The sequence below is a fragment of the Tauraco erythrolophus genome, chromosome 9, assembly GCF_009769465.1.
Source record: "Tauraco erythrolophus isolate bTauEry1 chromosome 9, bTauEry1.pri, whole genome shotgun sequence".
NCBI classification, from domain to species: Eukaryota; Metazoa; Chordata; class Aves; order Musophagiformes; family Musophagidae; genus Tauraco; species Tauraco erythrolophus.
Window position 1 is genome coordinate 21,445,063 of NC_141473.1, and position 25,196 is coordinate 21,470,258.

Below are 25,196 nucleotides of genomic sequence, written 5' to 3' on the forward strand. Positions count from 1 at the left end.
AAGGTGTATCTGGAGGGTGAGTTTCCTGCAACCCTCATGAATCCTGGTTTCTTTTCCCTGAGCCATGTCTGCTCCCCGGGGGCCCGAGCCGCAGCCTGATCGTGCCAAGAGGGGCTCTGAGGAGCCGACGGAGTGCCCCAGGTTCACCAACTCTGCACTTATTTCTGTGGGGTGGCACAGCCAGCATCAAGCTTTTCCTTCCCTCCTGTGATGCTACAGTTGGCAAATCAGGCTATGGCTGTTTCTCTGCCCTCCATTTTGTGCCTCAGTTTCCCTTGCTGGAAAGACAGAGCCCAGCTCTGGCTGTTTGAACTGTACAGCATTCCTGGCCAGGTAATTTCTGCAGCTGTAGTTATGGTGGGTCCTCTCAGACTTGGCAGCTGCCAGCTTTCCTCTCTGGGGATCCCTGGGGCTGAGGGAGAGGCTCCTGGTGCTGGCCATGTGCATGACTCATGTCTAGCATTCCAGCATTTTTGGTAGTTCAGGAGCAGCCCCAACACAACAGCAGGAAATAAGTGTAAAAATAGTCTGTCGGTGTGTCTGCAGCCAAGCAAAGTGCATGATGTCTCTCGGCCAGCATCCGGCCGAGCAGCCCCTTTCCTAACCAGCTCTTGGAGAGCTGCATGGAGAGGACAAGCTGTGGAGAAGCACTTGCCCCTGTAAGTCTGCTTCTTTTCAAACAGCCAGCTGAGGGCAAATGTCAGCCCCCAGAGCCTGTTGGCTTGTTATGGCAGGATTGCTTGTGAGCCCCAAGATGCTCCATCACTGCCTGTCTTTCAGCACACCAAAGAGGGAGGTGATTAAAGCTGCCCTGGAGGCCATGGTCTGAGCAGAGCTCTTCTACGCCCCAGGGTGGAAAAGGGGCAGTAAGCAATCGCAGCTTCACCATATCCCTGTCACCCTGGCTGGCGTCCTGCGAGGAGTGGGGACTGGAGCCCCAGCAAGGCCCATGGCTGCCCCACAGCTCCCCTGCCCCTCTGCTGAAGGCGAATCCCCCCAGCGCTTCCTCCTGCCTCATCAAGAGTCCTAGCAACACGCATGGCGTTTCCCCCCCCTCGCCAGTGGGAATCCTGACCCTCTGGCCGCACACAGCAAGGAAACAGTTGATGCGTGTCTGTCCCCTGACGGCTGGCAGAGCCTTTCCCAGACGGATGCTTCGAGACTCCAATCAATGCCAGCCAGGAGCTGCTCCTTGGCAAGGCTGTCACCTGCGGAAAGGGAGGCCGCCGCACAAGGCATGGGAATGTTCTCGCACATGGCACCACCCCGGAGAGGCCGTTCGGGCTGCGCGCCCTGACAGCGCTCCGTGCGCGGCCCTGCGGGGCTGAGCAGGGGCCGCCGCCGAGGCAGGCGCGGCCGCGCTGCCGCTGGAGGGCAGGACTCCACAGCCCATCGCCCGCAGCGGAGCAGCCCGCTCGGACTTCTTCCAGAGCAGAGTGGGAAATCAGCACTGCTTTAAAACAACACACACACAAAAATCTGTTTCGAGCTGGTTTTGCTGTGGAAACTCTGCTTAAGCCAGCAGTTCCGGCTCCATCAACAGCCTCTTCTACCGCCCACAAAGTGAATGTGCTGTCCGGGTGCCCTCTGTTTATCTGTCCTGCCAAGGAGCAACTCCCTGGCTGTAAAACCTGTGGGCCACGTCACTGCCATTCTCTCTCTGATCCTACTCACCTTCGCCACCAACCAGCCTCAGCCCTGAGCCATCTGAGCCGCTGTGAGCTTGAGGTCCACGTGCTCAGCTGGGACTTGCACAATTGCTAGGCGAGGAAGAGCTTGCTGCTGGAAATATGCACTTGCCCTGGTAGGTCAGGTTGCTTTTGTCCGCAGCGATGCATGCCTATAATCTCGGGAGGAAGTTTATGCAGATGGGTAGCTCTGTCATTGACCTCCTTCACATAGACACACATCAGGAGAGAGAATATTACCTTTTGATGGAAATGGGAATTGTAGAAGTCCTCTGGGATAAGAGTTTTCATTTGTTTTGCAGTTACCATCCACTTGTGACACAATGCAGTACTTTTCCTGCTTACATAGGAATTGCCCAAGTCTCTGCTGAGATTCCCGAAAGCTCATAAGACCAGAACTGGACATGGCTGACCTAACAAAAGCAATCCTCCAGACATCACACAGCTGCTGTAGCAATGTGATTCTTTCCCTAATGCCCAGCAGTGGAGAAGATGACTGTCTCCTAAGTCAACAGCATCTATTGTTATGCATCTTGCACCAAACTAGATCTCTGTAATTAAAAATGATGTGATGGCAAAAGACTACCACTAAGGTTCAGTTTTTGGACTTGGATGAGTTCAGCATTTCTGGGCCTTTCAATAGCAGAACACAGCTAGATAACAGTAGCCTGGTAATCCCACTGATCAGTGCTGTTTCCACTACAGGCTGACCCGTATAGGAAGCTTGGGACAGCCCTTGGAGCTGCCACCTTTCCTGCTGGAAGGCCAGCACTTGTAGACCTCTGCCACAACTGGTCCCTCCTCAGCTCCTTCCACGGTCAGCCTCTCTTTCTGGGCTCTTTCCTTCACCTCGGCCATGCCCCTGCCTCTTGCAGCCTCCATGCAGAGCCAAGCTGGTAATGCAGCAGCACACATAAGCCCATGCAGTGTTTTCTGCGCTGCACGTTTCATACTGGCGCACTCATTGGTGAGCTGTGACCTGGTTGCTGTATTACTATCAAAGAGACACAGACCAGCTCTGAAACATGCCAAGTAAAATCCTCCAACCAGACAATCTCTCACTATCATTCCTCTTCTGTTCTTGCACCTAACTGAGATGATCTATGAGCTGATGACCACAATTCTGTGTCTGAAATGTTCAGGCCTCCTTTATCACATTTGTGACAGAAATCGGCACCGAAAATAACCCACAGTTTGGGACACAAGGTACTCCATTGAGGCATGAATGAATATGCTGTGCCATTCTGCAATTAAGACACTGTGGCACTGTGAGTCTAGCTCTTGAGAGAGCTTGTTTTTATTTCTTGCTTTCTCTATGACTCTGAACACATCCTCTCTGGTTTGACCCAGTGGACTCTAATCATCACAGTTATCGCAGAAAGTCTGGTCTTAGATCACCCACCCATATCTGGCAGAGGTGTCCAAGAATAAGCTTGAACTCTTGGAAGATTTTCAGCTAACACAACTAGACCACAGCCCTCAGCTTAAGGACAGCTGGCTGTTGTAGCAGAACTATTGCTGGTTTTAATGCCTTTAATGCAAAAGTCTTCTCTGTTATCAGATTATTTTCCCTGATCTTGTTACTACAAAAAAAAATTGTGAAATATATTGGTTTCTTTTAGAAACCAACCTTATTTCAAAGCCCATTTATCAAAGCCTTGCTCCTGCCCGTGAGCACGAGTGCTCATGTAAAGTGTCCCCAGTGGTCTGCTTAGTTATTAAGATCATAGGTACTTGAGTAGAGACTGAATGCCATGTCTCCAAGAGAGGAAAGCAATACTTCATGTCTCTCTGCCTCTGTTTTCCTCTGTCAAGATTTTGAGACACAAATGCCTTTGCTATGTCCACCAAGACATCTGAATGTACACAAATAGAGATCTGGATACCAACTGGAGTGTTACCAATGTAACTGGCATGGCCACGCTGACTTCAGTAGTGTCACTGCCATTTTGCAGCAGTGGGAGGGGTATCAAAGTAAATCAAAAGGCCATGGGTCTGGCTCAGCACTCACTGCAATCATTGGGAGAGCTTCCACTGGTTTCATAGGTGACAGAGGAGCACAGAGAAACATCTGCACCCGATGGAAAAGCTCTTCCTAGTGTATCCATCCTATGCTTGTTTATTTTGATGACAATGTCATGATAATATTGTACCCTAATAGTCTGTGAGCTCTTTAAACCAGACATTGCTCTTTGGCTCCCTACTTCTTCAGACTCAACAGGGCTATGGTCTGAAGTGGAGTGTTGGTACTAGGACCTTGGTACTATAGCCCAGACACGGTACTACAATGTTCCCAGACTGTGCCACTGACCAATTACAAGCCATCATTCCTAGCCTAGCCGAACCCATAACATCTCATAGAGCCTGCTCCAGGATGTTGTCTTCAGTGTAGCCATCTCTAGGCTGGAATATGGCCACTTCAAAGCTCAAGGCAAATCTAGCTGTAGAGAAGGATTTGCCTTGAGAAAAAGAACACTAAACGCAATCAAAATGAGATATATAAGCAGACAAGGAGTCAATACCAAAGCTGGATAATCCCTGAAGTACTTGTATTACCTCTAATTTTACCAGGAAATCAGAAATGACACCATGTTCTAATGTTTTTTAGTGCTAACCTCCTGCAGCACAGATCATTCCACAATGCTTGAACTCCGTGTGGATCTCAAGTTACTCAGATGCAGCTGCTACTTTTGAGGCAGTACTACATGATCAGCACCAGAGTGAGCCTATGACAGAGGCTCATGGCTCAATTCCTGCTGCAGAGTAGTCAGGGCTGCAAGTCAGAAGGAGCTACAAAGGATGGTATCAGGTGGTGGCCCCTTGTCCCGGCTGTGTCCAGCCTACTCCAGCCCTCAGCAGGACAGCAGGATATCTGAAGTTGTTACTGTCTCCTGTCCCTGACCAAAGGCTTCTCTCTCCTCTCTGAGCTAGGTAGCGTGTGATTTGTGGCTGCTGGCTGTATGATGATATTGGTAGACACCTTGGCTGACCAAGAAGGCTGGACACCTACATCGTATGCCATGCTAGCAGTGTCGCAAACCTGCTATTTTTCTACCCTTAGTAAAAGTGATTCATGTATCCATCACTACTAATAATTGTGTGAAACCTGGAGAAAAGCGTATCTTACCAAGAAAGGCCGTCCAACATGCCAATCAATGCAAGCGATAAAGGGTATGTCTGCCTCGCTACAAACAGCTGGACTTCAGACACATCCAGGGACTTTTTCTCTTCTCCCTTAGGCTGCTCTGTATAAGTCTGTCTCCATTGCAGAATCATTTCAAGCAGCAGGACTGTCTTTAATTGTGTACAGACATCTGTACTTATTCCATTGAGAACTATACAAAAAACAATGTAGGTGGGGACATGCACAAAATACTGCACACGCAAGCATCCAAAGGTTTCCCGAATGCTGCCTACCACCTGCTGCTGGCATGCGAACTCCTGGCATCTGTCACCTCCCCATCAGGCCCAAGTGAGCTGCCTTTGCCCATTTTGATTCAGAGGGTGCTTTCATTGTCAGCCTTTGGGGTTAAACAAGAGCAGCAATTGCCTGCTTTGTGTGGGGAAGGGTTGTTAAGGCGACTGGGAGGAATTTCTTGGCACCAGCACCAGTGCAAGAAAGGAATGAGCAGAAAAATGCTCAGCTACAGCCAGCCAGAAGCAAAGCAGAGGCAGAGCAAGCCAAGGAGACGTGCTCTGCTGTTTGTGTTAGTGCCTCGCCCTGGCTCTCCCACCAGCAGCAGAGGGGCCCTGTGCAGTGAAGGTGCTCTGGAAAGGCCAAGTCAACACACACGTCACTAACGTGCAAAGCTCTGTGCAGAGTCCCCTGCAGCACTGGCTGTCCCTACTGATCCCAGGGCTCATCCTCCCTCTGAGCTACAAAGGTGCTGAGGGGAATCAAGCCCTGAGTTTTCACTCTATTGCTGCTTCTGTGATTGAACAACTCTCACAACATATAGACATTAATTTTCTCTTACGATACCTGGCACAAAGCTGGTTGTGGTAATCAAGGAAAATTGGAAAATTTAGCTGTGGTAGTGATTTTCAAATGGAAATAATCCTATTTTGGGGTCATTTTCACTATGAAAGATGGTTCAAAAGTACAAGAGGAAAAGGCAGGGTAAGCACTAAGCTGCCAGGTATGTGAGTACAATCTGTTTAGGCTTTAGTGACTTCATTTTTGCATTACAGATGCCCTCCTTAGTCAAAACTGCTGCCTTTCCCACCTGCTTGTTTTCCTCAGCATACATCCCTTTCATACACAGACAGTAACTTTTTGTTTGGATTGGCTTGCTGGCAAATTTGCACAGCTCTCCCATATAACAATCTGATTTCAGGTGATGGTGAGCTGATTAGTAGATGTAAGGGCATTTGATCTTAATAATTGTAAGGACATTCAGCTGCTCATATTCATTTAAGTAGTCATAAACAGGGAGGAAAGGAAAAAAAAAAAAGAGGAGAGCAGTGGAAGGTAGTGTCTGGTCTCTGAGCTTGTTTGTGCAGTGGCTTAAAATCTGCAGGATGAAACTAGTGTAGTTTGCACAGTGAGAGAATGCTAAGCCCTTCTGCAAACAGCAGCTGCTGGGGTAAGAGACTGGTGTAAGTTACTGGAAGGCAGGGCAAGTATTGTTAATAATAGGTGTAGAGCTAAAAGACTTGTAGGCAAGGGGGTTATGTTCAGACCTGGAAAGCACAGTATTGAATGAGTTTAGTGATTTCTGTTACGTGTAAAAAAAAAAAAAATTCTGCAGTTTGCTGAACTGTCTCCTCATCAGAGCTACTGTTCTATGTGGTATTGCAGACTGCATTGGAGAAAGTTATTAAGCTTTTAGCCTTGTAACAGAATACCTCTCGCTTGTTTGGTCTGAGAGGTGAGCTCTGATTTCCTCAAATTTAAGTAGTTATATTATACTATTAATCAGGTTATTGATTTGCATAGAAGTATCTCTGTGTACGTGATCTGTTGTTTCTACAGTGATTCCACTTGATTTCCAAGTTCTTGGCTAAAAAAAAAACCAACAAAAAACAAAACCAACGAACCAAAAAAACCCTGAAACAACAAATACAAACTTTGGAGTGAAATCCCTGATGAGATGTGCTTTTCTTGTTAGACTTGAAAAAGTTCTAACAGGTGAAATCCATGGAGTAAGTGAAATGGCTGAGCAGTTGTGAACCTGGTTTCCATAAGCTTTAATATTTCAAAGCAGTCAGCTCCCAATCTGAAACTTTCCAGGCACAAGGCCAGACTTTATAAACCTACAGATGGCAAAGGGGAAAAGGGGGCTGCCTCTGTACCCTAGAAGACTTTAGTCACTCTCAATCTAAATTAGAGTATCCTATAAACTGCTCTCATTTGACCTAAAATAGAGCAGTCAGAGCTTAATGAGTGCTAAAAGCTTCCTGAAACAATGCCAGTAATGCACTACTCTAAGGCTATCAGCACCTTTATTTCACATCTTAAATATTTCTGGCATTTGACAAAGAGTAAGCAAAATCCTACTTGTGATTTCTTTCACAACTTTCCTTACACTGATGGAGTATATAGGGGCAGCTCCAATGTTACGGATTCAAGCTCGGAAAGTCCCAAGGGTGGAGTCAAGAAAAGTCAAGTACTCTGGTAGCTTCTTCATTTTGTCTAGCTGAAAATTGGTTCGGATCAAATGGCTTAAAAACCTACAAACCAAACTTCATCACGGTGAATGTACAGCTTCTGCTGGAGGTTTCTGCCCACTCTTGCTGGCTGATGGCTGTGCTGGGCATCTTAACAGGAACAGGGACTCTCTGAAAGCCTAGAGGAGGCCTGTGGATGAGGCTTGATAAAGATTCACTGTGGAGACACTTTACGAGTGTCTGTACCTGCAGTGTGGTTGACCCACTGCCCAGGTAACCATCTTTCAGATAGCTGACTGTATTTTATGGGGTACCACAGTACTCCACAGTACAAGCAAACAGAATCACTGTCTGAGTCAAATTCTAACCACTGTATTATGATGTTGGGCTGAGTTTCTGTTGACAGTCTTGTTAGTGCATTTGGAGTTCCCTTTCCAAAAAGGAGTATTGCCTGAGATACAAAAATGGCCTCATTGGGGGGGGGGGTGAGACAGTGAGACTTGGGAGAACCCATGCATCATCTTCTACTCCTTTTCTGAAGTTTTACATGTTCCTGAGGATAATCAATGAGCTATAAGTGAGGTTGTGCCTTACATAGTTTACTGGTGCTGTAAAAGATGTGTACGTCTCTCTGTTATACAGTAGTAAAGTGCATGAACTACAGATGAGCTCACTCACGTGCACAGCTTGTGTGTTAAGGGAGGGACAAGAAGTGTAGTGAAGATAAGTCTGTTCGTGTTTAAAGCTGCTCAGTTTAACAGCATCTGTGCAAGCAAAACGGATATTGGGCTGTAATGTCTGCCTCCTGCTCCACTGGCCCGTCAGTGCCGACTGCTCTGGTCTGCGTTAAGGCTGTGCAGTACTGCTCTGCACCTTGCTGCAGGGTTCAGGTTTCCCAGACCTTTCCTAGCCCAATCATATTGATTTCTTAAAATCTGGCCAGTGTTTCTCTGCATTAAAATCCCTTATTGTGTCCCTTCACGGCATTTTTAGTTCATACTGGCAAGAATGACCAGTTGGGCTTTTCTGCATTTTCTTTCTGGTTTGATCTCTGCTCCCCTTTGTGACCTACAGCTGTTTGTTGTGACTCTGTGATTTTCTGTCTAGAAGGGCTTCTTTGTCCTTGGAGTCCTCAAGAACGCTGACCTCCATGGCAAGCTGACCCAATTAAATCCTAACACAGGGAAAAGGCATATGTAGCCAGCCAGGCAGAGTCTTGAGGTCCAGCAAAAGCAAATCCACCCTGCTTGCGAATCTACCTTACCCTCAGGAGGAGGAGGAACGAAGGACTACTCATGAGCTGTCCTTGCTGTGTGCTGTTGATGAACTTGCCTCTCAAACATGACTAGAAACCAAGCCAGTGCAGACCCTAGCAGCATGCTTGTTATGCCAAGGGTAATGCCTCCTCCTTCATGACTTGCCCTCATCATATGATGGATGTGTTTAAGGCAGGAGCAGCTGGCCCAGCTCGTTCTCTTGGGAATAGCCAGGGAAGCTTCCCAGGCCATAGAGGACCCTGCTGGGTGAAGTGAAATAGCAGTGTGTGGGAAGGAAATGAGAGAGGTCTATAATTTGATGTTTACCCAGTGTCCCATGTGAGTCTGTAAATGTGAGAGGGGACAAAGCTCCTATATAGTAAGGGTTAAGATATAGCTGGTGGGAAAGCAGGGCAGCTTTCCATTTACAGTAAATAAATAAATGCTGGCACTGGTGGATTCTGTCAAAAGTCTAGACAGGAAAATATTGCTACAACCATATGATATTTCAGCTGATTTCACAGGAACATTTCTCCAAATTAAAGCATTAAGAGCTGTTCAGCTCTTTTTAAAACAAATAGAAAAAGGAAAAAAAAAACCTCAAACCCTAACATTTCACACTCCAGTCCTAAGCCTTAACATGTTACAGCAGCTAGTGCAAGCCCTATGACAACTTTGCTGGAGTTGGCCTTACTGAAAGTTGCTAGCCTTAAATGTGCTGGTCCTATGTTAGCCTAGAGATGCTTCTTGACTCATGCCATGCAAGTCTAGATATGGGATGGGAGGGACCTCCCAAGTGTCTGTACAATCTGCTGATTTATTGAGCTTTACTGTAAAATACAGGACATGTATGGTGTGGGGTGTGGCTGTGTTTGTTGGTTGTTTTTTGTTTGGTTGGTTTGTTTTGTTTTGTTTTTTTAAAAAAATAAGCTTTTTTTGAAGGAGGGAAGGTAGAGGAGGTTTTAAGTTTCTAGAGTCCTGTTTTGCTCTGTTCCAGATTGGTAGAGATAGAAAGAGTTGGTAGTAATGAGTGGCTTATTCTGTTGTAGCAGAACTCAGTGAGTTTCAGTGGAGTTTTATGCTGAGAAATTACCTGATTGTAATTTGCATGTTGTGTTGGTGCCAGAGGCCAAAATGTTAGTGGGGAAGGGTGTGTGTAGGGAGAAGCAGTGGAAAAATTACAGTGAGTTTTAGTCAACAGGGTTGAATGTAGGGCTCCTCACAAGGGAAGCCTCATCTGTTAAGCAACTTGATCTCTCCCTGTGAGATCATGTGTGAAAAAACAGGTTAAGCCATGTCTGAGGGCGTTGCCCCATGGAATTTGTAGATAAAGATGGTTTATACCTGCGTGCTCCCAGCGCAGAGAGGCCAGTTACGTTCTGCAGCTTCCAGAGGGAATAAGCCTCCTGAGGAGTACAGTTATTCTGATTTTCTTTAGGTAAGTTTATTGAAAAGAACTTTTCTTCCTTTCTCTTCTCCCTCCACTCCCTTCAAATCTCAGTTTCCCTAACCATGAGGTGTGATATGTGTGGTTTTCTTCACCAACAGACGCAGGTATCACTACTGAGACTGCAATGGCATGGTGGAAGGCTTGGGTAAGTAGAGGAAATACTGAAGTAAGACTGCGTGGGAATGAAATATTTCCCTTTAAAAATTAGCCAGACCTATTTACTGTTTTTTCTGACTATATACTAGCTTTCAGCACTTCCAAAACTTGATTAAGGAAGGTGTTAACATGATTGCTGGCTTCAAGAAGAGGAGCAGACTCTCCCTGATCTTTCAGTTGAGAGTGGTGCAGGGGGTGTTTGTTTGCCTTTGTGTATGGGGAGACAGTACCAGGGAGCAGCAAAGTAACACAGCTGAGGTCTGCATGAGGTCTGAAAGCTGCAGGCTCCTCATCTGCTCCCTTGTCTTGTGACAGTGTGTTCAGGGCACTGGCCTGTCCCCATTTTGGTCCTCAGTTGTGCTGGCAGGCTGCGGTCACAGAGGGAGATGTGGTCAAGCCACAGTGACTTTTTCCTTGGTGGGTTTTTAATATTGCAATGATGATGTGGACTTGGACACCCTGTCTGTCTGCTAGGAGCCAGAAATGCTGTGTGTTGTCTTTTAAACTCTTGTGGCTTTGGGAAGAATGTGGTGGGATGGGGGGATGGATGCTCGTGGGGTGTGCTGAGGCAGCCTCCGGGTACGACTCGGGCCAGGTAGGAGGCAGCTCTGATGATGTACATAGCTCTGTTGCCATCGATAGCTGCTCTCCCATTAGCCTATGTGGAAGGCCAGGTTTATGCCTGGACTTTATCTCCTAATACCTATAAGCCAAGGCCTAGAAGAGACCTGCTGGAGACATGCGTTGGAGGAGTACTGGTAGAGAAGTCTTCTTTCCCAGCCCAGTCCGCTGCCTAGCACTGCTGCCAGTAGTGTGCAGGCTTTCTCTTGGCTGCTTTTGTGTCATATTTGGAAAGATTTATGTCCCCTCCTCTTCCTTATTGTGGAGAAGGCTTCATGTTTTGGCAGCTTGTGCAAGGGGTGAGCTGAGCAGGGAGCCTCAAAGGGGCCTCTGCTGCCACGTGCCAGCAAAGGTGCCTAGCAAGCATAGGAGAGCTGTCTTGCAGTGTATTATATTACCTCAGGCAATACATCATCAAGGAGTGAGAAACCACTTTGCACGGACATGACCAGTTTTCAGGTTCTCAGTTACAATTTTGCAACAGAGGGGTGGGAACTGGAGAAACCAAGCCAAATCACCTTTGGCATTGGGGAATACCAAGCTAATTCCTACTTTTCTTCAGGTAGACTTTGGATAGGCAACTTTCCTGATCTCAAAACATATCATGATTTTTTTTTTTTTTCCCCGGAAGATTGTAATCTTCTTTCTGCTGTTCTCCCTCTGTCTCCTTATTTCCTTTTGGAAGTTCAGTACAGTAAAATGGACTTTTTCCAAAGCGTGGAGTAGCTCTGACTTTAATTTTTCCCTTTCTGCTCATCTTTTCCACCCCACCCTGCCAAGCTGGAAATCTTTTGAAAACTTAGAGTGAGAAAAAGAGGAGAAAAGCCCTTGAAAGTTCCGGCAATCTCTTACTATTGGTGTTGTAGGGGTTGGAGGCATGAAGAGAAGATGAGATGGCAAAGAAAAGATGATAGAAAATTGTTTTGGTTTTCCAAACCCTTCATAAAAAATAGATTTCTAAAGGAAACAGAATGAAAAAATGTGAAACTTTTTCAGAAATATTCCACTGAAAAAGAACCCAGTAACCCCACCTATCCCTAAATTCCAGCTTTTCAATAGACTACCGCCTAGATTTGAAAATATTTTGGTAGGAAAACTTTTAATTCTGATCCCCTTCATTTATATGTAAAACTTTTCAGGGAATCAGCTGTAAGGTACACTGATTCCATTGCTTTTATGCCGATTATTCATCTTCACATAAGCTTTACACGGATGCCTTGAGTAATTTCAATTAGGTAATTGTAGGATCAGTTCATGTGGGAAAAAAGACTAAACTGAACAGGGTTATTCTGGAAACCTGTTATGATTGTACCTGTGCTGGAATAATTAAATACACAGAGAATGAGGTATATGAGTCATGAGTGCTCTACTTGAGCCAGGATGGGCTGTAAATGTTTATTGGAATTAGTACCAAATAGAAGACTATTGTTTAAGTTGTTTCCGCCTCCAAATGAAAGCTCAGCTTTGCGCTCCCTCTTTCTCTGAATCATGAGGCACAGGATCTACCTGGCAAGGATTGCTTGAAGGCTTTTTCTCTATGGAGGATGTGGTTGAGACTCTAGGAGAAGAAGGGTAGAGCCCTCTTTAGCACAGGAGATAAGAGCAGAAGGGATCTGCCCCATAGCAGGAGGCTGCTGGGTGGCACTTGGTGATCCGTGTTATGCTAGCCAGATGGGACAACCATAGTGATTTCTTCTGGTCTGTAAGCTCTGATTTGAAGATGTTTTTTATCTGACTGAGGCCACCCCCATTGAAAAATCCATTAAGTCATACTAATATCATTAGTTCATATTAACTATATCCCTGCAAGTAAATTTATGAGAATATAGTAAGGCAACTTAAATCTCTCTGCTGCTATGGAAGAGAAAATTCTGTCCGTTACTGGAATTAAGTGGTGATGACTCTCTCTGACTAACCACTCATATACTCCCCTGTTGATAGGACTTTATATGTTAGAGATGCGTCAATATATTCAAGCCAGTCCCTTGACTAACAGCTCTTGTTAAGTTCAAACTCTTAAGCCTGCTTCTAGTTGATGGCCCCACTCCAGCCCCTGTGGTGACTGGAATAAGTCTCAGCATGTCTTTCTGCCCTGGGACTTGTCGTGGTTTAGCCCAGCTGGCAACTAAATGCCACACAGCTGCTCACTCACCCTCCCTCACCCCCAGGGAATGGCAAAGTGAATTAAAGGGGAAAAGAGGAGGCTCATGGGTTAAGTATTATATAATAATAATAATATAAAATTAAGGGTAGTAATGATAATAATACATACAAAGAAGTGATGCATAGTATAATTACTTACCGCCTGGTGACCAACGCCTGTCCTGTTCTGGCAAATGATTCCGAAAGAGGTAAGTCCCAACACAGCAATCCTGGATAAGCAAGAGGCCCAAAAAGAGAATGAGAGAAGTAACGCTCCGAGAGAGCCTCCAGAGAGCAAAAACCTTTCTTTCTGATCAGCCCTCATCTATATACTGGGTGTGATGTTGCATGATATGAAATACTTCATTGGCCAATTTAGCCCTCAATGCTAAGTCTAAATTCAAATCATAAGAGGAGTTGTGGACCCTCTGTCCTGGCCTTGCTGCCCCCCAGCCTGTTGTGCTTCTGCACACTGGCACAAACACAGGAAGCTGAAAGGTCCTTGATGTCTCGGCACCAACTGTGAATATCGGTGTGCTATCAACACTCTTCTTATAATGAATCCCAGACTAAAACCAAAACACAGAGCTGTTCTAGCTGCTAAAAAACCTCACTAACTCTGTCCTAGTCAAAACCGGGACATTAGTGACTTAGGGTCTGTCTGAAGGACTCCTGTGTAGTTGGCCCTTGGTTCAGGGGAGAACATCAAACACGCACTTCTCCAGACAGATCTGTTCTTTCTAAGTAGTCTCTTGGCCCAAATCCCTCCAGTGGTGATACTCCTTCTTGAAATCAGTTGTGCACAGGTGAAGCAGTAGCAGGAGAATAAAGCTGCTACCTAGAAAAATAGTCTGTGAAAGCGTGACTGTTCAATGAGTCAAAAAACTATGTGTAAAACCTACCCTGCACCAAACCACTAAGAAACGCAGTTCCTAGTAACAGTATAATACAATAGCATACACGTTATGAAGCGTTGTATTTAACAGGAGAAGAAAGACTAGCCTGCTCAGCTTTTTCTACCAGATTGCCCGCACCTAATGACTGTTGCAGCAGTGTCAGTCATGCTTTGCACTTCATGTTTCTGCCAGGAGCTGAAGGCTGGTAGACACGGTTGGAGGCAGGAAACCTGTGGTCTCTTCGGAGCTCTGCTGAGACACTTGGCACCAATCCCTCCACTCTCCTGTGCCTTCCCCTTGTGTAGGCAATGAATAATACTAATTTGCTTTTCAAGATACTTTTTCTTCAGCTGACGAAAAGCAGTGGTGAAGAGTCCTGTATTTTTCTTCTTTTTTCAGAGTGAAGCAGAGGGCAGGTCTGTGACAGGCGCTTTAAACTTTGACCCCGCACCTGATGCTCAGATTCTGTTCAAGGCCATGAAAGGGCTTGGTGAGTTGGCTCCAACCACATGTGTAAATTCCATATGCTGCTTATAATTGCCCAGTTGAAAGCCATTCCTTAAGAAAGTTGCATCCAGAGATACAATTTTTTAATGTGAAAAAAAAAAATTAAATTTTCCTCAATACATAATTAAAATTCTACATTATGAAGGCAATGAACTAGGGAAGATTGTCTGAATACTTGAATTGGGATTTTGGACTAGTCTTAACTTATTCTATGCACTGTGTTTATGGCTTATTGTTGGTCTCCGCAGGGACTGATGAACAAGCTATAATTGATGTCCTAACCAAGAGGAGCAATATGCAGCGTCAACAGATTGCCAAATCCTTCAAAGGACAGTTTGGAAAGGTTCTTCCAAAACAAAGCCATATTCAGTCACTGTTTCACTGCGTGCAGGATGCAGTAAATGGATGTACAGTTCATCCTGCAAGCATGGTGTAAACAATATGCAGGTCTTCTGCATATAAGGCCTGGGGTGGATGTGTGAAATTAAGTTTTGGTCAGAAAAAATTGTTTTCCCTCCAAATATTGGTGGAGGGGGAAGTTTTTGGTGGTTTTTTGTTTGGGTGTTTGTTGTTGTTGGGGTTTTTTTGTAAAATGCTTTTTGACCAGAAATATTTTTTTAAATTTATTTTAATTTAAAGTGTAACTTCTTTTTGCTTTCAAAGCTATAACACAAACTAATACCTTTCTAAGTGGCATTTTGAGTAAAATGTTGGTTTGATTTGGGGCCCTTTTAAATGCCGTAGAAAGTTCAATTTAAAGACTTATTAAATTACATTTGTTCGGAATTTCTGCAAATGAAAACAAACTGCAGTTATTGACAACTAGATTTTCCTGTGGCTACTTTTCCATTTTTGATAAAATTCTTTATTGGGAAAACTCTTCTGCTGGCAAACTCTTCCACCAGCTGTACTCTGGAGCTAGTTGTCTGAGAGTCGCAGTTAGAGGGGGAAAGAAAGAAATGTATTGGGAAAGAGCAGTAGAGGCTCTTAAGTCAGCATAGAAACAGGAGTCTCCAGTGACCCTTGCTAGAAGGGGGACTGCTGTGCAAAGACCCAAGAAAGGGAAGCAAATAGGGGATGGCAAGTATGAGACAATGAATAGAGTGCTTGCATCCCACTAAAACAGGGTGGGTCATGCCCTAGAAAACCTGCATTATAGTGAAAGTTTGAAATCTATCTTTGAACAGATTGCATGCCTGATTCTGCAAAAGTCTTGGGTGCATGTTTATATGCAGGCTTTGGGAATAAGCTCTGTCTGAAACTACACCCCTCGCTCAATTCAAAGCCTTCAGCTGCCTGGTTCTGCTCACTGGGTAAAGCAGGGTGGAGCACGATTTTTAGCTTCCCTTCTTTGCTGCAGAATTAATTAGTACCTGGAAGAAGCTTGAGTAATGGGACAACAGGGTATGTGGGAGGACCTAGACAAATCCCATTTTGGGCCTTTTTCAGTCCCAGGACCTTTTCTTATAAGCGATTATCAACACCATACAGTTGTTCAGTTTCATTGTTGTAGGCTATGGGGATGGAAACAGCACTAAACAGTAAAGAGATCCTCTGAGGCTTTTTATGTAACTGTGTGGTGCATGTTTAACAGGATCTGATTGCAAGTCTGAAGTCTGAACTGAGTGGCAGCTTTCAGAGGCTCATGGTAGCTCTCATGTACTCCCCATTCAAGTATGATGCCAAGGAGCTCTATGATGCCATGAAGGTAAGCGAATTGAGTGCTGATATTTAAGTAGCAGCATGGATCCAGGGTTAATTTCCTGTAACTGTGCTTATTAACACAAGTGGTAATAACTGGACTGTTACATGATTAAGTTTGTTATTAGCAGTAACCTATGAGAAATAATTAATTGTGCTATTAATGCATATCTGGGGGAAAATGCTGCGTAATATTTAGGGGTATATGAGAGTTTCTGTACAAACATAACAGGCAAGCATTCATCTCCCCACATCCCTCTAAGACTGTCTGTCATCAAAGATCTAGATCCGCCTGTACAGGGTTATACAAAATCACCCTTTATGAATTAGGCACCTCAGTAAAAGAAACCATGTTTGAATCAAAGATGCTTTATGTCTTCACCTTTCGTTCTGACAGTTCCTCACAGCTCAGCATACAGCCTAACACTGTGCTGCCATCTGACCCCTCACCTGACTGTACTTCTCTAACAATAAATTACACTCCGTGACTAGATGCCTTTCTCCACCTTTATTTCTCCACTATGTTTTCTCTTAAAGGGTGTGGGAACAAGTGAAGATGTTATCATAGAGATTCTGGCATCCCGGACAAAGGCGCAGATCAAAGAGATAATCAAGGCTTACAAAGAAGGTAAAGCGCCTGGGGCTCTGATTTATGTGGTCAGAGCAATGTGTGGCTGCTTGATTGCACAGCAGGAATGGTGTTACCAACTAGCACTGTCAGCAGGAAAATGGGATTTTTAAAAGCGAGAAGGTGCAACCTAACTCAGCTTTCAGCCTGGCAAACAGAACATGACTATGCTGAGAGAGTTTCAAAATCCCTTTCCAACTCTCCATCCAGCTAAAGGAAAGGTCAGGATATCACAAATTTGATTCAGCTTGACCACACAGGCTATTGTCAGAACGTGAACAAAATTGTAGCTATACCCTTGGCTTTTTCTCCTCATTAAATACACTCTAGATAGGAATTTGTCAAATATGTGTTTGTAAATATTTGGTCTCTCTTTGGTCCCTTAAACTGTATCTCTAGCATTACTTCTGTGTTTATGCCTTGGACATCAGTGGACCTAGTGCCTCAGTCAGATGCGAATGCTGAGCTGGGTATCACTGAGAGTGTGAGCTGATCTCAGTCCTGTTTTATTCCCTAGCGATCTTCTTGAGTAATGTTAGGCTATTATGTGTCCTTGGGTGACTGGTAATATCCTGACTATACCACCCAAATAACAAATCCTTCCCTTGTCCTTCTCTTTCCCTTGTGTAGAATACGGTTCTGATCTGGAAGAAGACATAAAATCGGAAACGAGTGGCTACTTTGAACAGATTCTGGTTTGCCTTCTTCAGGTAATACTAGAGAAGAGCAATGAGGGTATAAAAATCTTCGTGTTTTTCTCTTCCTTTTTGGAGAAGACATGCAGTAGAAGAGGCAACATAGTCACGATCACCAGATAAACTGCAGAGACAAACATGTCACTTGGACTTCCAGCTTCAATGCGACTGAAGCAGGGAAACTCTCCTCCCTTAGCAGCAGTAAGAGAGCTGTGAACTTAGGCAGCTCTGCTGCAGGGAGACACCTCACTTTTATATATGTGTAAAGTCATTGTACTCTACAAGGGTCTTCAAAAACAATGCCCCTCACCTATGATTCACCACTCTTCCAGGGTCTGTCCCCCTCAATGCCGAATGCATTGGGATGCATTTATCCTATCACATTTTCTGAATTTTCCTGCTTAGCACCAGAATAAATTAGCAATTTTTTGGCTCTGCTTCATATAACTGATTTCAGTGTATTTCAGTGAAGGAGTTCTCACTTGTGCTGTCTGAAACACTACTGCTTGAGTACTCTGCAGAAATAGATAGCTGAGATGGATAATTGATCTTTGCCCAGAATGTACACTGCAATCCTTATATATGGAAGAATCTTCATGAGACAAAATGGTTACCTTTCTTTTTCTTCTCACAGGGTGAGAGGGACAATGCCACTCTCTATGTGGACACAGCACTGGCTCTCCAGGACGCACAGGTACTCTCAAATGCCTATGATGAGTGATATGCCTGCATCCCACCTGTCCTGAACTTTAGAGTGCGCTAGCAAGCAGAAGAGCCCTGGTCAGCAGAGAGCTGGAGCCACCATAGTTGGGGGAGGGTTGGTCTTGAAGCAGAAGCGACTTCGAGTTTCAGTTTTTCTTGCTCTGCTGAACCTTGCTGCTTCAAAGAGGAGTGACAAGAGCTGGGCTTGGGCTCAGCTGCTTCTGACTGGTGAAAGTATACGGGTATAGTGGAGTGGAATAGCAAAGAGTATGGAAGAAATCTCAAGAGTATTTTTGACTGTTCTAGCTGCTGCAGGAGGGCTGGAAAGGGTGGAGATAGTGGCTGCTTCAATATGACGAAGAAACATGGTCAAAAGTTTTCATAATCAACCACTCTAGGAGAGTCTCGTTCACACAGTGTTTTCAGTTACTTCAAACCCCTTTATGCTAGCAGTGCCTTAAGCCAAACTCTGTTCCTTTACCAGCTGCACACATAGCACATCTAACAATTGCATGTTAATTTACAGGCTCTCTATGCGGCTGGGGAGAAGATACAGGGCACTGATGAGGTACAGTTCATCAAAATCTTGTGTGCAAGGAGTGCCACACACTTGCTGAAAGGTATGAGCAGAGCCCATACTCCCAAGCCTCTGAAATGAGAAATCTCTCTAGTCAAAAAGAAGAGTCAGGGCTATAGATGGTAAAGCTCAGTGGTCAGAGATCAGTACCTGAGTCTGCCTCCTAATCCTTGGTCACCAGTGATCAAAAGCTGCCAGCAGCTTTCATGAAAAGCTATGAATACTTATTGCTGCTGAAAATCAAGTGGCATATCTAGCCCTTATACAGCAGTGACGACTGGATGGTATAGCTATTTTTATAAATGCAAGGAAAGAGAGAGGGAGACTCCCTTTCTAACCAGGTAGGAGCATGCAGTGGACAGACGTGTGACTCCTTGGATCTGGATTCCTCTGGGAAAAAAAAATCACTGAAAAAGTAGCTGCTTATTCAGTGCTGGAGAATCACGGGGTGCACGCTGCGTTTCTGCCCCAGGTTCTTCTGAGGGCATGAGAGACTTCTGGGAGGAAAGACACTAACCCAGCTCCAGATAAGGAAGCCTTCAGCTCCCCACTGCCCAGTGCAGCAGAGACCTGGCCTTGTCATCTCAAGACTTTTGAGGCAGTCCAAGGCTCAAACTATCAGATTTTGTTGTGTTGACTGAATCTAAGCATAGCAAGTGCTGTGTAAATCAGCTGGACCTAAACTGATAAATTTAGCTGGTGATAAATTAGCTATGCCTGAGGTTTTTCAAGCTGAGGTCTTCTGAAGCTGTTTTCTAGGTCCTGGAGGCCAACTCCTCCTGGTGTTCCAGATTTGATCTCCCAGCATCACAGGAAAACAAACCAAAAAAAGTAGCATCTAGTCTTTGACTGTGTCTGCCTTTGAGAACTGAATTTCAGTTAGTTATTTTCAGGACACAACCACTCATTGGGATCTCCCGTATCTCCAAGCAAATGATTTCCTCTGTACTATGGCAGCTTGTAACTGTTTGTCTTTAAAACTTGAGTTTAATTGTTGCAGCTATTTTAATTTTTTTTTAAAATATGGAGAGTAGGCCTGAGTTGAGAAGGTTGTATCCATCTGTCTGTTCTGTGGTATTGTCTTTCCCAAAAGTATCTGAGAGTTAATATTTAGGTATCTGATCTTGAATGCTGAGCAAGCTTCATTAAGATGTTCGTTGCCTTACATAGCAGTTTTCCTTCTTTGTTAGTCTTAAAGTTAGGAGTCAAAACTGAGATCTGTAATTCTGAACCCCGGAGTATCCAGAATGTGTAAGGTGAACAACGACTCCGTTGTTGAGCTTTTGTTAATGTGAGAGTTCAGATATCTTGGAATCTGCACCTCCGTTTTGCTCATCTTTTCTGAGTTGTTTTTTTTTTTAAATTGTAGTTGAAATAATAAGTTTTCCCAAACTATTGTTATCATTTAAAAGTCCAAGGGCCATGAGCAGCATAGTCCTAGATTTAATTTGATTTGATTTTGGCTCCTGAAGCTAGTGACATCAACAAACAGAAGACCAGATAGAGTTGTGCCTAACCTCCTGTTAACCACAGAAATGAAGCAAAGACAGTGATGAAGGGTCAGATTTCCAAATAAGTATGAGGTGACTGCGCTTGCATTTTCAATTGAAGGCAGGGAATTCAAGGCGCGTGAATGGGTTGGGTTTTTGTGAGTGTTGCCATCAGTCTTTGTAGCTGATTTATGGGCTTGACTAAAGCCTCTTGAAGCTGGTACAAATATGTCCATTGCTTTAGCATGATCTGTGGTTTCCTATCGCCACACAAGCCACACCTGTAAATATTAGACACAAAATGCCTGAGCAGCTGCTTGGTAAAAAGTTCAAGTTCTTTGTGTTTCAAACACAGTTCACTGTGTTTCAAACAGTGTTTGAAGAATATCAGAAGCTGGCCGGAAAGAGCATAGAAGACTCTATCAAGAGTGAAACCTCTGGTTCGCTTGAGGATGCCATGCTGGCTATTGGTAAGAATAGCTACATTTCCCTTTCTTTTATCTGAGTCTGCTGCCTTTTCTCCTGCAGCAGTTGACTGTTAAGGGATGGATCTAATTTATAAAGATATCTGGTAGAAAGTAAAGGGTGCTTCTTAGGTAAGATAAACTCAAATCCCAAGGCACGCAGAATTAATGGAAAGCATGTTGAATCTCTTTTACTTGCTGCCTAGGACTGGAAATAGCATTGATTCTTACTGAGCCTTTTTGTATGCCTAGTGAAATGCACCAGGAGTGTCCATCGCTACTTTGCAGAGAGGCTGTACCACGCTTTAAAGGTAAGACTCTTCATTGTAACATATTTGTTTTCATACTAGACTTGACTTTACTTTCAACCTGGCTTCCCTCAATTTAAATCAGAAGAGCCAAGGTTTTGGTGAAATCCAGCAAGTTTTGTGCTATTGTTGCAAGTAATAGCAGAATCCCTTCAAACACCTTGGGCAGAAAAGTACCCTTTAATCTTGAGTTACCAAGGGAGTCTGTCTTTTCTGACTTAGGAGTCCCACCTTATGGAACATGAACAAAACTTCTGGAAGATGGTTTTCTGGGAAGTTGATCATGGTGGACTTTTGCCCATAATGTTAACTTAGTGGACTGAATCACAATATTTTCTTTTTAGGAAGCAATTTTCTCAATGGCAGTATAATGTGAGAGTTCCAAATGGAGGCACATAAGGCATCTGCAGATTGTGCCCCTGTAACTCTTAACTGATACATAAAAGATATCAGCTCTCCTAACTTTGTGGAAAACTGAGATGAGTGATTATTTTTGTTCTCAATGTGATCTTAATTTTCCTGTGACTGATTAAACAGTATTGGTTAAAGCCAAGTGTTGTATGGTGGTGCTGCAGAAGGACAACATGTATTCAGTGCCCACTTCCAACACTATAGCATGTTTGCTTTTGCGTTTGACATGTGCAAAGGTTTATAGCACACTTCCATGGTGGGCTCGTGGCATTGACAGTGGCCTCTGGGAGGTAGGTGGGGCTTAGCCCTCCAGAATAACAAGCAGATGTGCTGCAGAACATGTGCCAAACAATGTTGAAAGCTGACTCCTTCTGACCTGAACCAGTTTTCAAGAGCTTATCTCATGAACACTCACTAACATCACAGACTGATATATCTGTTGTTTCAGGGGGCTGGCACCAGTGATGGCACTCTTACAAGGGTGATCGTTTCTCGAAGTGAAGTTGACTTAAATCTTATACAGGCTGAATTCAAGCATATTGCAGGAAAGTCTCTCTCCAGTATGATTCTGGTAAGCAGCATCTTGATATGATGGTTCTTGGCCATCACATATATTCCTGACCTGTCTGGCACTGTGGGATGCTTTCATGGCTGTTTTCAGTAAAAATGTCGTCTCTGCTAAGATCGTAGCTCTCTTTCATTAGGCCTGTTAACAGGCATCTCCTTGAGAGACATATATGCCTGAAAAGTGAGTCAGATTGTATGCTCTGTAAGTGATTCGGGCAAAGCCAAACACGAGGAGAGCCTGCTCCAGGTTTTTCATGAACTAGACTCTGTATCCGTGCACTTCATGATCTCCTAGATGAATCTAGATTCATTTAATCCTTCCTGTTACACTTTTCCCACACTGCTGTGCCATGCTCTCCTCTCCTTCTGTTGCCCTTAACCACCTCAAGCCAGTGTCATGTAAATCAAAACAGTACTGGGTTTTTTATCTTATCTTTTCTTTTTGTTGTTGGTTGGTTTTTTAGCTGACTCATCCCAGATGAAAGCCTGGTCAATGTTGTGGTGAGATAGGTTTAGAAAGTGAACCTTGTCAAAGCTTATTGTAGCTTTTGAAGTTTGAGTCTCAGCTCTGAAGTGAATGACCCTCCTCAATTAGGGCTGAAATTCTGGGTTTTACCATTTGTCCTAAGGACTCTGAGACATTCCTCTCCCTCAGTGCAAATGGCACAGAAGCCCTATCCTTGGCAGACCTCATGAGAAGTCTGGTTCTGTAATGAAGGCCCTTTCTTCTAATTGGCACTGTCAGTGTCTGTCATGTTGATTAATGACCAGTTTTCAAGGGTCTGTACAGAGTATTCATTCCTTCTGAGAAGTGGAACTGACTTTACACCTGTCGTCACAAAACATTCGAAGGGAGCAGATATTTTTTCTGGTAATATTTTCGACAGTGCTTCTCTAGATCAAAATGACCATATTTGTGGCTTTTTAAAAAACGTCATGTGTCAGGGCTAACTATATTGCCCTTTCCCTTCCTGTAGGGAGGAGATGCTACACAAATACCCAAAGACATATAATCTGAACGCAACAGGCTTGGTTGCTCTCATTTGTGCTGACTTTGTCTGTGCTGCTCTGTGGGATGAAGCCCTGATCAATTGCTTGCCTGGATTCCAAAGAAAAGAATTGGACTTGATAAATGTTATTTCAAATGGCAGCTATAAGCGCCATTTCTCTGTTCACTTTTGATGATGTCTCAGCTGGCAGTAACTCTGCTGAAATTTGGCTTACCCTTTCCAAAGTCCTTTTCCTGTGTGGACATATTCCATGGACTGGACTGACAAAGTCAGCACTCGGAGCATGCAGAGGAACTTTCACGTTCGACTTTTTTTTTTATTTTTTCTCCTGTCAGGATGACACCAGTGGCGATTACAAGACAGCCTTGCTGAATCTCTGTGGCAGTGACTGACAAAATCTAAGAGGAAGATGTTGAAATGGATACAGGGAGAAAGTTAACAGTGAACAAGGGTCTGAAGATATACATGTAGAAAATCTTTCTGTTGATCGAAGTCGGGAAAAAAAGATGATCAAATTAATGGTCAAGACTTCTGCAGCTCTCTGAAGGATGTGGGTGCTCATTACATATTAAAAGCTATTCGTTACCCCAACAGTTTTTCAAACACAAGTGGGAATGTTTTCTTATTTGTTTCCATTTTATTCTGTGCAATTTCCCTTCTCTTTTAACACACTGTAAATGGTGGCTCTTGGATGTGAAATTAAAGGCTTTTTAAAACCCTCTGTAGATGTTTCACAGGTCTGAACAACCCTACAAAGCATGGCTGTCCTGAAGCCTTGCTAACTTCACTAGGACAAGCTGGTATAGCACCGACCATTTGATGCTAGCAGGGTAGGTCTGGAAGGAGTCCCAGATATTAATGAGGCTTTAGGGCATGGAACAGAATGGAGAATTCAGTCCTAGAGGGCTGGTTTAGCAGCCTCATCTGCATAATGTCAGTGGGGACTCCCCAAGGAGCAGGGAATGGCAGAGCCAAACTGGCTGTAAGCATGTGAAAGTTGAATGCTGTATGCCTGGTTTCCTTCTTGCTTGTGTGACTGTTTGTGAGGGGGAGACAGGCAAGTTCAGGGTGTGATATCAATGTCAGAGTGTGGGGAAATCAAAACTCAGGTGGATGGTTCGTTTTTGTGAATATAGGATATCCTGCTCTTGGGAGCAAACTTGTTTCTGCTCCTGCTTTCACACTAACTTCACAGAGGTCAGTGGACTCCTTGGAAATTGCCCCTCACCTCCATGGCTGCACCTATCACTCACTGAGTGAGGCTGCAAATTTGGACAGGATTAAGTGCTTTGAGAAGCTCAGGTCTGCCTTAACCAATGATTCTCCACATTTAAAGCAACTCATTTAAATGTGTAATTACCAAAACCCCTTGTGTTCAGAGAAGTAGCTTTTTCTCATCAAGTGGGTGAATTTTCTGGCAGGAGGGATAGTTCTTCCTCGGCACTGCTGAAAAGAGCAGGAATTGGTGTAGCGAAAGTGGTGAGTTCAAATGGTCTTAGGGAGCCCAGGACCCAGAGCTGGAGCCAGGGTATTTGCATCCCTCAGGTGAACAGGAAGAGGTTTCAATCTCTGATCCTTTACGTGCTTGTGTTTTCAGTGAGAACCTAATTTCTCACCTGGACTACAAAGAGTTGGAGACAGGTCTCTAGACTGAGCATCAAGGGGAGGTTCTTCACTCATTTTTTGGGGGGATGTGGGCCAGCTCCAGGCATCAAAGGACCAGAAATCACATGTGCCTTCTGCTGGCCGGAGGACCCACTTGATTTTTGGGAGAGCCACTAGTTCTCATCAACAATGACGACCAGCCTTCCTCTATTTTTTTCTTAAGAGCAGGTTCAGGAGCTGATTTCCAGCGAGGGGCGTGCCAGGACCTGGGAATGGGATGCCTGCTGCGGAGAAAACCGTGCTCACACCACCATCTGGTGGGTGGCAGCCGGTGTGCAGCCCGGGCGGCGGGACCGCGGCGGGGAGCTCACGGACCCCCCACGGGGCTCTGCCCGCGTCCTGCCGCCCCCCGCCTTCCTCCGAGGAGGCGGGTGAGCGAGCATCCTGGTCACCCCCCTCCCCTCGCCTCCCCGAGTAGTGCCCAAACGCCTCCATCACAGGCCAGGGCTCCCGCGGGAGAGATGCAGAACAGACACGGGGTGGTGAGGTTTGCTCCCCTTTAAACAAGGCACATTCCCCCCTCCCCAGCTGTTTTAACATCTGTAATGAAGAGTTGCATTTGCTGTCAGGTGTCCCATTCGTGACTGCAGTTTAGGGACTCTCACTCTGCAGTCACTTCGTTCTGGTATGGCTAATGTTCTTCTATCTGCAG

General features: G+C 44.7%; 1 protein-coding gene across 1 annotated transcript; it reads left to right on the top strand.

Annotated features, from left to right (window-relative positions):
- The first annotated feature begins 10,128 nt into the window (after positions 1–10,128).
- On the top strand, positions 10,129–23,271 carry ANXA8L1 (annexin A8 like 1). Its single transcript, XM_009986532.1, has 12 exons — positions 10,129–10,149; positions 14,219–14,309; positions 14,575–14,669; positions 15,921–16,034; positions 16,565–16,655; positions 17,286–17,365; positions 17,985–18,044; positions 18,579–18,672; positions 20,494–20,589; positions 20,836–20,894; positions 21,751–21,873; positions 23,215–23,271. The coding sequence occupies exons 1-12, from the start codon at positions 10,129–10,131 to the stop codon at positions 23,269–23,271; spliced, it is 981 nt and encodes a 326-aa protein (XP_009984834.1).
- Positions 23,272–25,196: the final 1,925 nt, after the last annotated feature.